The sequence below is a fragment of the Neodiprion pinetum genome, chromosome 3, assembly GCF_021155775.2.
Source record: "Neodiprion pinetum isolate iyNeoPine1 chromosome 3, iyNeoPine1.2, whole genome shotgun sequence".
NCBI classification, from domain to species: domain Eukaryota; kingdom Metazoa; phylum Arthropoda; class Insecta; order Hymenoptera; family Diprionidae; genus Neodiprion; species Neodiprion pinetum.
Window position 1 is genome coordinate 4,349,886 of NC_060234.1, and position 15,823 is coordinate 4,365,708.

The following is a 15,823-nucleotide window of genomic DNA, read 5'->3' on the forward strand; positions in this document are numbered from 1 at the left end:
TTTGCTTTTTTTAATACCACGTCGTGTACGATTATATCATTATTGACCATACGTTACAGTGTATGTAATACATAACTCGTAAAATAGTTGCTGAAAATATTAAATTGTTAGTTTTGTGTTTCGGCAAAGCATCGAACTCGAAAGTTCAAGTCAAATTGTTGTATCGCACTCTTTACCTTATCATTTCACTCGCTATTTAGAATCGTCTTCACATGTTCACTTACACTTACTTCCAATGTTTACCTTTCGGTCTGTGCCTCAAATCTTTCCGCTTGGCCGTGTCACGCTTTGAAACAGACCAGCTGTATATTTCACGCATTGTCTACACTCTCAAAATCATGTCTGTGTATCGTCTGTGTATTCTCTCGATTTTGCAAAACCTCAGCTGTCGTTCAAGTGATAAGTATAAATGAATGAACAGAAAATTTCCAAGACGATACTTAACTTTTTTTTTATCTGTCACGTAGTGTAATGTAGCAATACATCTCGCAGAATATTTTATGAATCTATTAGATCGGTGAATCTTCATTCGTCGCTTTGAAATACTGAAAAACTATGAATCAAAGTCTAGTTTCTGGATAAGAAAATCTGCTCTCCTGCCAGCCAACATGATTTTCAGACATATAGTTCAACGAATGTAAAAAAAGATAATGTCTGTATGGAAATTTAAATATATTTTTATGGCTTTGTGAATGTGAAGCTATTTTATATTGTTTTGTATTGCCGTCGTGACGGGCTTGTATTTTCATATAAAATGAGTTGATGATGTCACCTTGGCGACCTTTTCGATACAGTTGTTCGTTGAAAACTATTGCATTTTATTGTATCGCAGGCTTGCGATTGGTGGAAAGTGGTCAACCCCTCCATGTCGGCGGTGACTAAGAATTATTTTCTCATGACCAACTCTCAAAGGACCTCAAGAATCGATCTGGCTAAAGTTTAGAATGGCAATTGTCAAACCCAAGAAGCCGACCGTAGCGTAGAACGCCCAAGTTTGCCGATAACTTAGCCCAGATTCGTATAATCTCAGAAATAGCTTATGGTTAATACCATGCTAGAAGAGCACAATTAGTCACACGAGAACCAAACATCGAGTTAAAATGTAAAGAACCGTGGCTTGATACAGAATTGGGATTGGTGGAATAGGTTTTAAGGAATGTATTATAACAGGTCATAAAATAAAATAAACTATTATCCGATGAATTTCTGTAAGGACTGACAACAAAGAAGGAAAGATGGGGTTTTGATTGGGCTACCGAAGGACTCCGAAATATAAAAAACCCTGAGTCCCCGATGCCCGGTTATCTCGTATTTTACCTGTGCCAAATTATTCTATTTATTCACAATTATTTTCCCGAACAGACTGCCGTCTTGGGAGTTTTTTTCCGGGTCATCGAGAAGCACGTGTAACGCTGTGTATAAACGTGGCTGACAAATTTGTACCTTGGGATTAGAGACAATCTGTGTAAATAACTGAGGTGTGCTTTTACTATCTTGTAATGTCGACTAGAACTTAATTGTCGAAATTACCTGATTCACAGTTGAACACCCAAGATACATTGGGTGTAGAAAAAAAAAATTTACCGCCCAAATATCTTGAGGTGGAAAGCGGTTTAGAGTTGCTTGGAAAAAATGCTTAGGATTTTTTCGGATCAGTTGGAAGGATTTGATATTGGATGTAACTCATTCGCCGGTCTGACAAGGCCCAACTTGATTTAAAATAGAATTGTGAACTCTTTATTTTTACGTCAGAATTGTATTAGGAATAACTTTTCTTTCGGTGTTACATGTATACATCAAAGCTGAAAACTGTCCTTAAATAAATGAAAGAATCAACTGGTTTTATCCTACTCAGCTCATTTTTGGCCTAATCAGGTCTAATTAGGCTCCATCTCAAAATGGAAGTCATTAATAACAGAACAAAAAATTATTTTAAAATCGAATCAGTTACGCAGAAGCGGATTTCCATCTGATCGTCGTCAAATTCAGGCTTCATTGGGATAGCAATGGGCCTACACCCGATATCTAATTCTTTCATTTGATTCGTGTTAGAAAATCACATCAAACCTTTTGTTCCCAGTGATTTTTCGCGTAAGGTTTCCCAGTCACGATTTTCACGCGTCCAATTCTTTCCGATACACAGTATATATTTGAAGGCACGTGTCGTGTACGTTTAAATAGCAGATGGGTCCGCGTTCTAAAGTTATTGATGCGTGAAATAATTTGCTATAAAAATGGAATACAAAGTACTCAACCTGAAGAATTTATCCAACTGCCAGTTGACCAACACCTAATTTGAACTGGTGTATAAACGACCCAAGGCATCAAATTTGGTTGAAAATCTAAGGTGACTTTATCTCTAATTTAAATTTATACTTTGTTTCGTTTAATTTATATTAACATATTTCTTGTATACAATTGTGTCCTGTTTCAACTGTCGTGTGTGTTCTGTTACTTTTCTTTTTTTATATATACTATTACGAAGATTGAAATCACCTTTTATGCTCCCCTGTCTGATCTAGTAGTCTTTGTAAAAGACACAGAAAAGTCATCAAATGTTTGTAAAAAAAAAAAAGAGCAAGGTTACTGCGCCAACCCAAACTATTGTAAAACCATCTTGTTTCTGGCTCCCAACTGGAAAGACGTGTTGCGAACAAAAGCATTCTTCTCTCCCTTTAATTTTCGCCTGTTTGGTCAATTATTATCGCTAGCAAAATTTATGTTCTTTGCGCTGCAACGCGGTTTTGCTCCAATATATTACTATTATTGTCTTCCCTTTTGTTATAATATATTCTCCTACCGATGTGGCTAATTCTCTCCACACAAGCACTTACATGCCCATCCGTTTTTCTTCGTCGCCTCTGATTATTCGTGGTTTTTCTGTGATAGTTTCTGTTGTGAAAACGTGCCTTTAGGTCACACCATCTTGGTGTTTCTATAGAGTCGTAGACGACCGCTGGGTCAGTACTTGTGGACACGGGCCACAGAGCAGACACTCTCCTAAACACACGCTCTCGCTATCCTACTAGTTTATACATTATATCTCGTGTACTTCATTTATATAAACCCGTCAGTCCCAAGTCCTCAACAGTTTCTTCCTTGCTGAATTATCGATCTCTTAAACGGTTTTTTTTCTTTTTTCTTTTTAATCTACCGATTTGTCAGGTAAGCCTTCCGGTATTTTATTATACATTCTTCTTGCTACGTTTCTTTCCTCTCTGTGTCCTCCGGTTGTCCTTGGATCTCTGATCCCAGGTAACATTCTATACGGCCATTTCACATGACATATGGCATTAGCATGGCGTTCATGTCCGCAGGCCACTTTGGAACTCAATGTCCAAGAAATTTTTACACAATCTTTTATAAAATATTTTCATACACCATACTGTGCACTTCGTAATATTACTACTAGATGGGCATTGTTTTTACAAACAGATTTACACAGTAAATGAAATAATAAAAGTATATAATTATTGCATGTTAATTCGGAAATCTGCTACGAATCCTTCGAATTTTCCCACTGTAGGGTTTTAGACATTTCGTGGTAAAATTTTTATAACATTGTAAATGCTTAGGCGAAGGTACTATGCAAAATTGGTGACGTCATCGGTCACGGAAAATTATGGTAAATCGATCGGGTACAAATCATAAGATTCAAGTCAACAGAGATGACTCATGCGATTTGTATTCAAGATGGCGGTGATGACGAATGCAATTTATAAGATAGCAATGATTAACCGTATGATTAGTATATATGTCCACGACATTGTAGATTATGCAAATCATGTGAATTTTTTTTTCTACAAATGTCTGAAATTTTCATCTGGTAATTATGATTGTATATTGATGCTATTAAAACACGAAAATTCGAATGCTCCGAGACGGAACTCAGAATTGAAATAAGAGTCTCGAATGAATTCGTCTAAACTCCTTTTAACTGTATTTCAAGATATTTCCGAGCGCAGGAGCAAACAAATTCGATAGTGATCATTTTCAGGACGACCATGAGTTTGAATAACTAGTTTTTGTTCCAACCAGTCATGAAAATATTCATACGTTTTGTTTCAGATTTTCCACTGGATAGCAAAACGAAGAGCTTAAAGCCATGCTACAATACACCCTTGTGCTAATCTCCTGTATATATGCAGGTGAATATACAGCATATTTGAAATATTAGAAAAATCGTGATTTGACCGAATGAATAATTCATCGATTCTTCCGTCACGTCACAAAAAATTTTTGTGCTTTCAGCTGAGGCTAGCTCCTGTATATTTCGCGAGTTCGAAAACGGTACCGTGTGTGTTTGCAATGCTACCTACTGCGACACCATTCCAGTTTACGAAACGCCTAGCAACGGTTCGTACCTACGGTATACGTCGAGTGGAGATGATGTGAGACTCAGCAGAACACTGGGTGATTTTACAAATGAAACAACATCCGAAGGGGCCGTGATTCTGCTCCAACGAAACGTAACCTATCAAAGTATTCAGGGCTTTGGAGGTGCCTTCACTGATGCCGCGACTATAAACATAAAATCGCTGAGCAAAGCTGCACAGGCAAACTTGCTAACGTAATTTTCTTGGATCCCATAAGAAACCACTTTCATTCTCAGAAATATCTCGACATTCCCCAATCCATTGTCAGTTTTACCGATAAGGTTCTGCCGGTGATCAATGTACTCACCGTCGTTGATTCATTCTTTACTTACTCTTCGTCACTGTCTACGGAACAGCCGCAAAAAACTGTCGAAAATAATCCAATGGTTTTAGGACATGTCCAGTATAATCTTGACTGATAGGCTTGACTATATTTACAGATCTTATTTCGCCAAGGAAGGTATCAGGTATAATATTGGCCGTGTACCCATTGCCGGTACTGACTTTTCCACAAGGAATTACACCTACGATGACAACGATGGCGACGTGTCACTCGAAAACTTTAGTCTCGCGGACGAGGACTTTGATTACAAAATTCCTCTGATGCTCGAAGCACTTGAAATCAATGAGGAACTCAGGTTTTTGGCTTCATCGTGGACTGCTCCACCTTGGATGAAGACAAATGCCGATTACGTCAATGGTAAACTTTATCGTCAACCATCAGACCAGTCAACGTCGCTAGAATTAATGGATACTTTCGATAGTGTTAAGTCCGAATTGTAGAGGGTAAAACTTTTCAGGATATTTGAAGGAAGAGTACTACCAAGTGTACGCTGACTATCTCATCAAATTCTTGGACGCGTACTACGACCAAGGATTAGAGATGTGGGCGATCACGACTGGCAATGAGCCCAACAATGGAATCACTTCAAACTGTACTATCACCTCCATGTCAATGACAATGAACGAAACAGCCACTTGGCTTGCGTCGAATTTCGGTCCCGCACTGGCTAAATCAAAGCACAACAAAACGCTAATTCTTTCTCTCGATGATCAGAGAAGTTTTTTAATGACATACCTGAAAGATATGTTTGAAAATGAATTGGCGAAGAACTATACAGATGGTGTCGCCATTCATTGGTATGACGACAAAACGACTAACGCAAGTGTGCTTACGGAATTTCACGATTCCTATCCTGAACCATTTCTTCTCATGGATGAGGCTTCAGTCCGTAAGTTAATAGCCACATTACATTAGCGAATAAGAATCTCCAATGGTTTTCCATTTTATATCATGGTGGTTTTTTGTTTTTTTTTTTTTTTTTTTTTTTGATACAGTAATTTGGGCAGCGGTGGGCGAACTTTCCTTGGGATCCTGGAGTACGGGAGAAAAGTACATAAACGATATATTCGAGGTACGTATATCACAAAGTCATTTCAATCATTACGGAAATCTTATGTCACATAGTAATGACCAAATCATTGTCATCTCCTGTCAACATAGTCTGTAGTATATTTTACTATGGAATTGCATTGCGTGAGATGTCTAGAAGCCAATACCATCAATAACAAACTATTTTTCCTAATTTGCTTGTTCTTCGGCTTGAAGAACCTGGAAAACTGGGTGACTGGTTGGATGGACTGGAATATTGCATTGAACAAAGACTCTGAACCGAATTGGACATCGGGTTTCAGGGCACAATCTCCCATTATCGTGAATCCTGACGACGACGAATTTTACAAACAGCCATTGTTCTACGCCATAGCCCACTTCAGCAGATTCATCCCCCGGAATTCTGTGAGACTAGAACTCACTCAAACCAGTAGTTCATTGAGATCTTTGGCTTTCGAGACTCCGGAGAATGAGACGGTCATCGTAGTTTACAACAAGTTAGTAGTCAATCACAAATAGAAACTTATCAAGAGTATCAGTGAAATGAGTCACTGCTACATAAAACCACGTGAGAAAAAACGTATATTTCTTTGAGCCACTTGAAGAGAGGTGAGAAAATCAGTACGACAAACAGCAAATATTGCGACAGAAATTGATCTGCTTGATCATGAATATGGCAGGAAACTGTAGCGAAAATCGGAATACTGTCTGACGCCTTTTTAAATAAGTTTTTTCAACAAAGTGCCCAAACGATGTCAGTTTCATTTGTGCGCGTGATAAAGTAAGTTTGGTGATACAGTTTCAGGGGATTTCTCGACCCCGCACAGGTTGAAATGAAAGTCTGAAAAATATTGAGAAGAAACAACCTTATACGAATTTAATGTCAGTCTTAGGCCAAATAGTCTGGAAGAAATATGATATTCTGATTTCCTATCGTCAACGACCATGTCCTGTAAAGTATATAAGTATTATTGTTTCAGTCAAACCCTGGATCAGCGGGTGATTATTCGTGATACAGAAAAAGGAGACATCGAGGTGGAGTTAACAGGTGGTTCCATTCACACGATCCTCTACAAATAGCGGGATAGTATTGATAAGTAACCTTACTTTAGTGGTAATCTTACCTTACCTTGAAGCGTATCAAAACATACCCTGACAAAATGAGGCATTACAATAAATGCGAGGGTTGTGGGATACTTATGAGGTGATAAAAGATTACAATTTAAAAAGGTTTCTGATAGTATAGTATCACACCTGGACAATATCTTGAACCTTGAAAATCAACAGCACATGCGCGAGTTTTATCGGCTGTTCTTGCAGGCTGGCCATCCCGAGTTTTCAGCTGTCAAACTGTTTCTGCCGACGATGTGGTTGATACGAATTTTCGAGGTTAGAATCTCAAATAATCGAGGCAGTGACTCGGAAAGGTTTGGGAAGCATTTGTTATTGGCCCGGAAAGTTGATTCTTCAAAGAACGGTCGGAATTTAACGCTTGTGCTTTTTGAAAATTCAAACGTAGACATTTTGCGTAGGTTGGCCAGCCTGCATCGCAGACAAACATATCGCTGCGGGAAGATTTCGTCGCCCAATGAGATTGAATTATTTGGCGCATGCGCGGTTGATTTTCAAGTTTCAAGAGATTGTCCTGGTATAAGTATTATAAGAGTATTGTACGTATTTCCGAGCTGTTTAGGGTCTTCCTATCTGTCTCCTTCGAGTCTACTTTTTAAATCACGTGTATGTGTAGCGATATTTACAGAATAGATTAGATTTACAGATTGATGGAGAATTATTGGACCCAAAATAAAAAGGATTTAGATTTAGAGAATCGCAGGCAGATAAATAACAAATAAGAAATCAGTTTCATTAGAAAATGAAATCGAAAATTTAATTGTATAATCTTTTAATTTATAAGAGCTTTGAATTCTGTAATAAAAAAATATTCCATGATTCTATAATTATACCTGTGAGACTTTGATTTTATGAATAAATATTATACAGAAACTTCAAAGTTGATATCTCTAACCCAGTTGTATCACTGAGAGTGTATCTTGCATTCCATGTTGATGAATAATGAAATCTGAATTAGGCCCTAGAAATAATTCCAAACCCCCTGAGATTCCTGTCTACTCTCCTTTTGAAATATCTATTGCTTTCTGGAACTGGCGCCCAACCATAAGGGGAAAACAGAGACTAGCCGGAGTGTCTCAATCTGAACTAACTGAAAAGTGTCCGAGGATTGATGTCTCGAACAGACCCTTTGGGCTCGCTAATATGTACTTTACGTAATGAATGTAACATTATTGGAATAAATAGTTGATGTTATACGTATAATCCCTGATCTCTAATCGTATGATTAATGATAGTAAATAGTATAATATGTATTGTACAATCTAACTGTGTTACATATCATGCTTACAAATGGACCGTCACATTTTCAACTATTTAACATAATCTCATTTGCTTGCGAGCAGTGTTAGTCAGACTGTACTTGTCATAATGTTGCTGTGTATTTTCAAATGCTACAAACAATGAGTTAAGTTCAGAAATAATGTCTGTATTCCAGGAGAGAGAATAATGTACAATTCAGAAATAAATGAGCACGCTTATGACTTTCAGCAGTTTAAATAATTTTCTTTTATTATATTATTGACTTACAAATAAAATATTTGCATATTTCTTAATCAGCCGCTGAGAATGCGCGACAAGGTGTGGTTAGACCTTGCTCTTCCTTGTCATCCAATGTACTTTCTGATTATTTGTAACTTTGATTTGAATTTCTGGTTGTGTGGTTGTATTTATTTATTTTGATATGTTTTGATTTGATTGGTTCAGATTTTATTTTATGGTTAGGTCTATTTATATCTGCTATTTTTCGATGTAACCTGACCTACATCTCTATACTCTGACCATGCTTTGCTCGCCTTCAGAGTTCTGTATTTTTATTTTGATCACAGCAGTGGTGTATATTGTTTCTCGGTACCTCGTGTTATGAATACTGTGGATGTGTTTTGGTTAATTTACGGGTGCTCGAGTGTATTTTAATTTCTGAAGCAGTATTATTGGCTTTCTCCTGATTAACTTATTTTGTTTTCATATTTGCTAAACTTCTTGGAGACGAATGATTCGAAGCTGTCCAATATTATCATTGACATTATCTTCGGACGTCGAAATAGTGCACCAGAGAATTTATCCCAGCATTTTACAAAATCGTGAAAATTTTCGCCGATAATGCAATGGGGTTAGCCTTACTTTTTCGTCATTTTTCGAGCAGAGATATTTCGGTCTCAGATTCGATTTAAATGACCCTTACCTGACTAATTGGACCCTCAGGAACCCAGAAAACGCAGCAAAAAGAGCGTAGGACCAAGAGGAGTGAAATGGCGAGCAAAAAAAATCCTGCTGAAAAATGTCGAAAACTCAGGTTCTCGTTTTTTGTCTGTAACTTTTGATGCGTTGATCGCAGCGTATTGGGACTGCGCCCAATCGACTTCTCTCGCAAAATTACGTCCGATCAGTGCTACAATTAATTGATTCCAGCACTTTTGAAAATCGCGAAAATTTTCGCCAAAAATGGAAAGGGGTTAGCCTTACTTTTTTTTTGGCAAAAAACTTTTGGTCTCAGATTCGATTTGAACGATCCTTATCCGAACAATTGAACCCTCAGGAACTCGGAAATCGCAGCGAAAAGAGCGTAGGACCAACAGGAGAGAAATGGCGAGCGAAGAAGCACCTGCTGAAAAATGTCGGAAATTCAGGTTCTGGTTTTTTGGCTGTAACTTTTGATGCGTTGATCGCAGCGTATTAGGACTGCGCCCAATCGATTTCACTCGCAAAATGACGTCCAATCAGCGCTACAATTAATTGATTCCAGCACTTTTCAAAATCGCGAGAATTTTCGCCAAAAATGAAAAGGGGTTAGCCTTACTTTTTTTTTCGGCAAAAAACTTTTGGTCTCAGATTCGATTCAAACGATCCTTATCCGACCAATCGGACCGTCGGGAACTCAGAAATCGCAGCGAAAAGAGCGTAGGACCAACAGGAGAGAAATGGCGAGCGAAAAAGAACCTGCTGAAAAATGTCGGAAATTCAGGTTCTGGTTTTTTGGCTGTAACTTTTGATGCGTTGATCGCAGCGTATTGGGACTGCGCCCAATCGATTTCTCTCGCAAAATTACGTCCGATCAGTGCTACAATTAATTGATTCCAGCACTTTTCAAAATCGCAAAAATTTTCGCCAAAAATGGAAAGGGGTTAGCCTTCCTTTTTTTATTGGCAAAAAACTTTTGGTCTCAGATTCGATTGAGACGATCCTTATCCGACCAATCGGAACGTCGGGAACTCAGAAATCGCAGCGAAAAGAGCGTAGGACCAACAGGAGAGAAATGGCGAGCGAAAAAGCACCTGCTGAAAAATGTCGAAAATTCAGGTTCTGGTTTTTTGGCTGTAACTTTTGATGCGTTGATCGCAGCGTATTGGGACTGCGCCCAATCGATTTCTCTCGCAAAATTACGTCCGATCAGCGCTACAATTAATTGATTCCAGCACTTTTCAAAATCGCGAAAATTTTCGACAAAAATGGAAAGGGGTTAGCCTTACTTTTTTTTTGGGCAAGAAACTTCTGGTCTCAGATTCGATTTAAAGGATCCTTATCCGACCAATTGGACCCTCGGGAACTCAGAAATCGCAGCGAATAGAGCGTAGGACCAACAGGAAAGAAATAGCGAGCGAAAAAGCACCTGCTGAAAAATGTCGGAAATTCAGGTTCTGGTTTTTTGGCTGTAACTTTTGATGCGTTGATCGCAGCGTATTGGGACTGCGCCCAATCGATTTCTCTCGCAAAATTACGTCCGATCAGCGCTACAATTAATTGATTCCAGCACTTTTCAAAATCGCGAATATTTTCGCCAAAAATGGAAAGGGGTTAGCCTTACTTTTTTTTTTGGCAAAGAACTTTTGGTCTCAGATTCGATTTAAAAGATCCTTATCCGACCAATTGGACCTTCAGGAACTCAGAAATCGCAGCAAAAAGAGCGTAGGACCAACAGGAGAGAAATGGCGAGCGAAAAAGCACCTGCTGAAAAACGTCGGAAATTCAGGATCTGGTTTTTTGGCTGTAACTTTTGATGCGTTGATCGCAGCGTATTGGGACTGCGCCCAATCGATTTCTCTCGCAAAATTACGTCCGATCAGCGCTACAATTAATTGATTCCAGCACTTTTCAAAATCGCGAAAATTTTCGCCAAAAATGGAAAGGGGTTAGCCTTACTTTTTTTTTCGGCAAAAAACTTTTGGTCTCAGATTCGATTTTAACGATCCTTATCCGACCCATTGGACCCTCAGGAACTCAGAAATCGCAGCAAAAATAGCGTAGGATCAACAGGAGAGAAATGGCGAGCGAAAAAGCGGCTGCTGAAAAATGTCGAAAATTCAGGTTCTGGTTTTTTGGCTGTAACTTTTGATGCGTTGATCGCAGCGTATTGGGACTGCGCCCAATCGATTTCTCTCGCAAACTTACGTCCGATCAGTGCTACAATTAATTGATTCCAGCACTTTTCAAAATCGCGAAAATTTTCGCCAAAAATGGAAAGGGGTTAGCCCTACTTTTTTTTTTGGCAAAAAACTTTTGGTCACAGATTCGATTTAAACGATCCTTATCCGACCAATTGGACCCTCAGGTACTCAGAAATCGCAGCGAAAAAAGCGTAGGACCAACAGGAGAGAAATGGCGAGCGAAAAAGCACCTGCTGAAAAATGTCAAAAATTCAGGTTCTGGTTTTTTGGCTGTAACTTTTGATGCGTTGATCGCAGCGTATTGGGACTGCGCCCAATCGATTTCTCTCGCAAAATTACGTCCGGTCGGCGCTACAAATAATTGATTCCAGCACTTTTCAAAATCGCGAAAATTTTCGCCAAAAATGGAAAGGGGTTAGCCTTACTTTTTTTTTTGGCAAAAAACTTTTGGTCTCAGATTCGATTCAAACGATCCTTATCCGACCAATCAAACCCTCAGGAACTCAGAAATCGCAGCGAAAAGAGCGTAGGACCAACAAGAGAGAAATGGCGAGCGAAAAAGCACCAGCTGAAAAATGTCGAAAATTCAGGTTCTGGTTTTTTGGCTGTAACTTTTGATGCGTTGATCGCAGCGTATTGGGACTGCGCCCAATCGATTTCTCTCGCAAAATTACGTCCGGTCGGCGCTACAAATAATTGATTCCAGCACTTTTCAAAATCGCGAAAATTTTCGCCAAAAATGGAAAGGGGTTAGCCTTACTTTTTTTTTTGGCAAAAAACTTTTGGTCTCAGATTCGATTCAAACGATCCTTATCCGACCAATCAAACCCTCAGGAACTCAGAAATCGCAGCGAAAAGAGCGTAGGACCAACAAGAGAGAAATGGCGAGCGAAAAAGCACCAGCTGAAAAATGTCGAAAATTCAGGTTCTGGTTTTTTGGCTGTAACTTTTGATGCGTTGATCGCAGCGTATTGGGACTGCACCCAATCGATTTCTCTCGCAAAATTACGTCCGATCAGTGCTACAATTAATTGATTCCAGCACTTTTCAAAATCGCGAATATTTTCGCCAAAAATGGAAAGGGGTTAGCCTTACTTTTTTTTTCGGCAAAAAACTTTTGGTCTCAGATTCGATTTAAACGATCCTTATCCGACCAATTGGACCCTCAGGAACTCAGAAATCGCAGCGGAAAGAGCGTAGGACCAACAGGAGAGAAATGGCGAGCGAAAAAGCACCTGCTGAAAAATGTCGAAAATTCAGGTTCTGGTTTTTTGGCTGTAACTTTTGATGCGTTGATCGCAGCGTATTGGGACTGCGCCCAATCGATTTCTCTCGCAAACTTACGTCCGATCAGTGCTACAATTAATTGATTCCAGCACTTTTCAAAATCGCGAAAATTTTCGCCAAAAATGGAAAGGGGTTAGCCCTACTTTTTTTTTTGGCAAAAAACTTTTGGTCACAGATTCGATTTAAACGATCCTTATCCGACCAATTGGACCCTCAGGTACTCAGAAATCGCAGCGAAAAAAGCGTAGGACCAACAGGAGAGAAATGGCGAGCGAAAAAGCACCTGCTGAAAAATGTCAAAAATTCAGGTTCTGGTTTTTTGGCTGTAACTTTTGATGCGTTGATCGCAGCGTATTGGGACTGCGCCCAATCGATTTCTCTCGCAAAATTACGTCCGGTCGGCGCTACAAATAATTGATTCCAGCACTTTTCAAAATCGCGAAAATTTTCGCCAAAAATGGAAAGGGGTTAGCCTTACTTTTTTTTTTGGCAAAAAACTTTTGGTCTCAGATTCGATTCAAACGATCCTTATCCGACCAATCAAACCCTCAGGAACTCAGAAATCGCAGCGAAAAGAGCGTAGGACCAACAAGAGAGAAATGGCGAGCGAAAAAGCACCAGCTGAAAAATGTCGAAAATTCAGGTTCTGGTTTTTTGGCTGTAACTTTTGATGCGTTGATCGCAGCGTATTGGGACTGCACCCAATCGATTTCTCTCGCAAAATTACGTCCGATCAGTGCTACAATTAATTGATTCCAGCACTTTTCAAAATCGCGAATATTTTCGCCAAAAATGGAAAGGGGTTAGCCTTACTTTTTTTTTCGGCAAAAAACTTTTGGTCTCAGATTCGATTTAAACGATCCTTATCCGACCAATTGGACCCTCAGGAACTCAGAAATCGCAGCGAAAAGAGCGTAGGACCAACAGGAGAGAAATGGCGAGCGAAAAAGCACCTGCTGAAAAATGTCGAAAATTCAGGTTCTGGTTTTTTGGCTGTAACTCTTGATGCGTTGATCGCAGCGTATTGGGACTGCGCCCAATCGATTTCTCTCGCAAACTTACGTCCGATCAGTGCTACAATTAATTGATTCCAGCACTTTTCAAAATCGCGAAAATTTTCGCCAAAAATGGAAAGGGGTTAGCCTTACTTTTTTTTTCGGCAAAAAACTTTTGGTCTCAGATTCGATTTAAACGATCCTTATCCGACCAATTGGACCCTCAGGAACTCAGAAATCGCAGCGAAAAGAGCGTAGGACCAACAGGAGAGAAATGGCGAGCGAAAAAGCACCTGCTGAAAAATGTCGAAAATTCAGGTTCTGGTTTTTTGGCTGTAACTCTTGATGCGTTGATCGCAGCGTATTGGGACTGCGCCCAATCGATTTCTCTCGCTAAATTACGTCCGATCAGTGCTGCAATTAATTGATTCCAGCACTTTTCGAAATCGCGAAAATTTTCGCCAAAAATGGAAACGGGTTAGCCTTACTTTTTTTTTCGGCAAAAAACTTTTGGTCTCAGATTCGATTTAAACGCTCCTTATCCGACCAATTGGACCCTCAGGAACTCAGAAATCGCAGCGGAAAGAGCGTAGGACCAACAGGAGAGAAATGGCGAGCGAAAAAGCACCTGCTGAAAAATGTCGAAAATACAGGTTCTGGTTTTTTGGCTGTAACTTTTGATGCGTTGATCGCAGCGTATTGGGACTGCGCTCAATCGATTTCTCTCGCAAAATCACGTCCGATCAGTGCTACAATTAATTGATTCCAGCACTTTTCAAAATCGCGAAAATTGTCGCCAAAATGGAAAGGGGTTAGCCTTGCTTTTTTTTTTGGCAAAAAACTTTCGGTCACAGATTCGATTTAAACGATCCTTATCCGACCAATTGGACCCTCAGGAACTCAGAAATCGCAGCGAAAAGAGCGTAGGACCAACAGGAGAGAAATGGCGAGCGAAAAAGCACCTGCCGAAAAATGTCGAAAATTCGGGTTTTGGTTTTTTGGCTGTAACTTTTGATGCGTTGATCGCAGCGTATTGGGACTGCGCCCAATCGATTTCTCTCGCAAAATTACGTCCGATCAGTGCTACAATTGATAGATTCCAGCACTTTTCAAAATCGCGAAAATTTTCGCCAAAAATGGAAAGGGGTTTGCCTTACTTTTTTTTTTGGCAACAAACTTTTGGTCTCAGATTCGATTCAAACGATCCTTATCCGACCAATTGAACCCTTAGGAACTCAGAAATCGCAGCAAAAATAGCGTAGGACCAACAGGAGAGAAATGGCGATCGAAAAAGCGGCTGCTGAAAAATGTCGAAAATTCAGGTTCTGGTTTTTTGGCTGTAACTTTTGATGCGTTGATCGCAGCGTATTGGGACTGCGCCCAATCGATTTCTCTCGCAAAATTACGTCTGATCAGTGCTACAATTAATTGATTCCAGCACTTTTTAAAATCGCGAATATTTTCGCAAAAAATGGAAAGGGGTTAGCCTTACTTTTTTTTTCGGCAAAAAACTTTTGGTCTCAGATTCGATTCAAACGATTCTTATCCGACCAATTCGACCCTCAGGAACTCAGAAATCGCAGCGAAAAGAGCGTAGGACCAACAGGAGAGAAATGGCGAGCGAAAAAGCACCTGCTGAAAAATGTCGAAAATTTAGGTTCTGGATTTTTGGCTGTAACTTTTGATGCGTTGATCGCAGCGTATTGGGACTGCGCTCAATCGATTTCTCTCGCAAAATCTCGTCCGATCAGTGCTACAATTAATTGATTCCAGCACTTTTCAAAATCGCGAAAATTTCCGCCAAAAATGGAAAGGGGTTAGCCTTACTTTTTTTTTGGCAAAAAACTTTTGGTCACAGATTCGATTTGAACGATCCTTATCCGACCAATTGGACCCTCAGGAACTCAGAAATCGCAGCGAAAAGAGCGTAGGACCAACAGGAGAGAAATGGCGAGCGAAAAAGCACCTGCTGAAAAATGTCAATAATTCAGGTTCTGGTTTTTTGGCTGTAACTTTTGATGCGTTGATCGCAGCGTATTGGGACTGCGCCCAATCGATTTCTCTCGCAAAATTACGTCCGGTCAGCGCTACAAATAATTAATTCCAGCACTTTCCAAAATCGCGAAAATTTTCGCCAAAAATGGAAAGGGGTTCGATTCAAACGATCCTTATCCGACCAATTGAACGCTCAGGAACTCAGAAATCGCAGCAGAAATAGCGTAGGACCAACAGGAGAGAAATGGCCAGCGAAAAAGCGGC

At 39.7% G+C, this 15,823-nt stretch overlaps 1 protein-coding gene across 2 annotated transcripts; it reads left to right on the forward strand.

Annotated features, from left to right (window-relative positions):
- Nucleotides 1-2,251: 2,251 nt before the first annotated feature.
- On the forward strand, nt 2,252-7,730 carry LOC124214686 (lysosomal acid glucosylceramidase-like). 2 transcript variants are annotated; one of them, XM_046617232.2, is made up of 8 exons: nt 2,252-2,347; nt 4,069-4,148; nt 4,252-4,570; nt 4,817-5,076; nt 5,177-5,608; nt 5,715-5,791; nt 5,986-6,266; nt 6,750-7,730. In XM_046617232.2, the coding sequence occupies exons 2-8, from the start codon at nt 4,106-4,108 to the stop codon at nt 6,847-6,849; spliced, it is 1,512 nt and encodes a 503-aa protein (XP_046473188.1). In that variant the 5' UTR covers nt 2,252-2,347; nt 4,069-4,105; the 3' UTR covers nt 6,850-7,730. The 2 variants fall into 2 exon arrangements, with proteins under 2 accessions (XP_046473188.1, XP_046473189.1); XM_046617233.2 differs by lacking the exon at nt 2,252-2,347 and adding an exon at nt 2,993-3,165.
- Nucleotides 7,731-15,823: the final 8,093 nt, after the last annotated feature.

Excerpts from the sequence above, each read along its gene's own strand:
- LOC124214686 (XM_046617232.2), top strand. The coding sequence starts at position 4,106 with ATGCTACAATACACCCTTGTGCTAATCTCCTGTATATATGCAG. Across the intron at positions 5,077-5,176 it reads AAATGCCGATTACGTCAATG|GATATTTGAAGGAAGAGTAC; the intron begins GTAAACTTTATC and ends AAAACTTTTCAG. Across the intron at positions 5,792-5,985 it reads ACATAAACGATATATTCGAG|AACCTGGAAAACTGGGTGAC; the intron begins GTACGTATATCA and ends TTCGGCTTGAAG.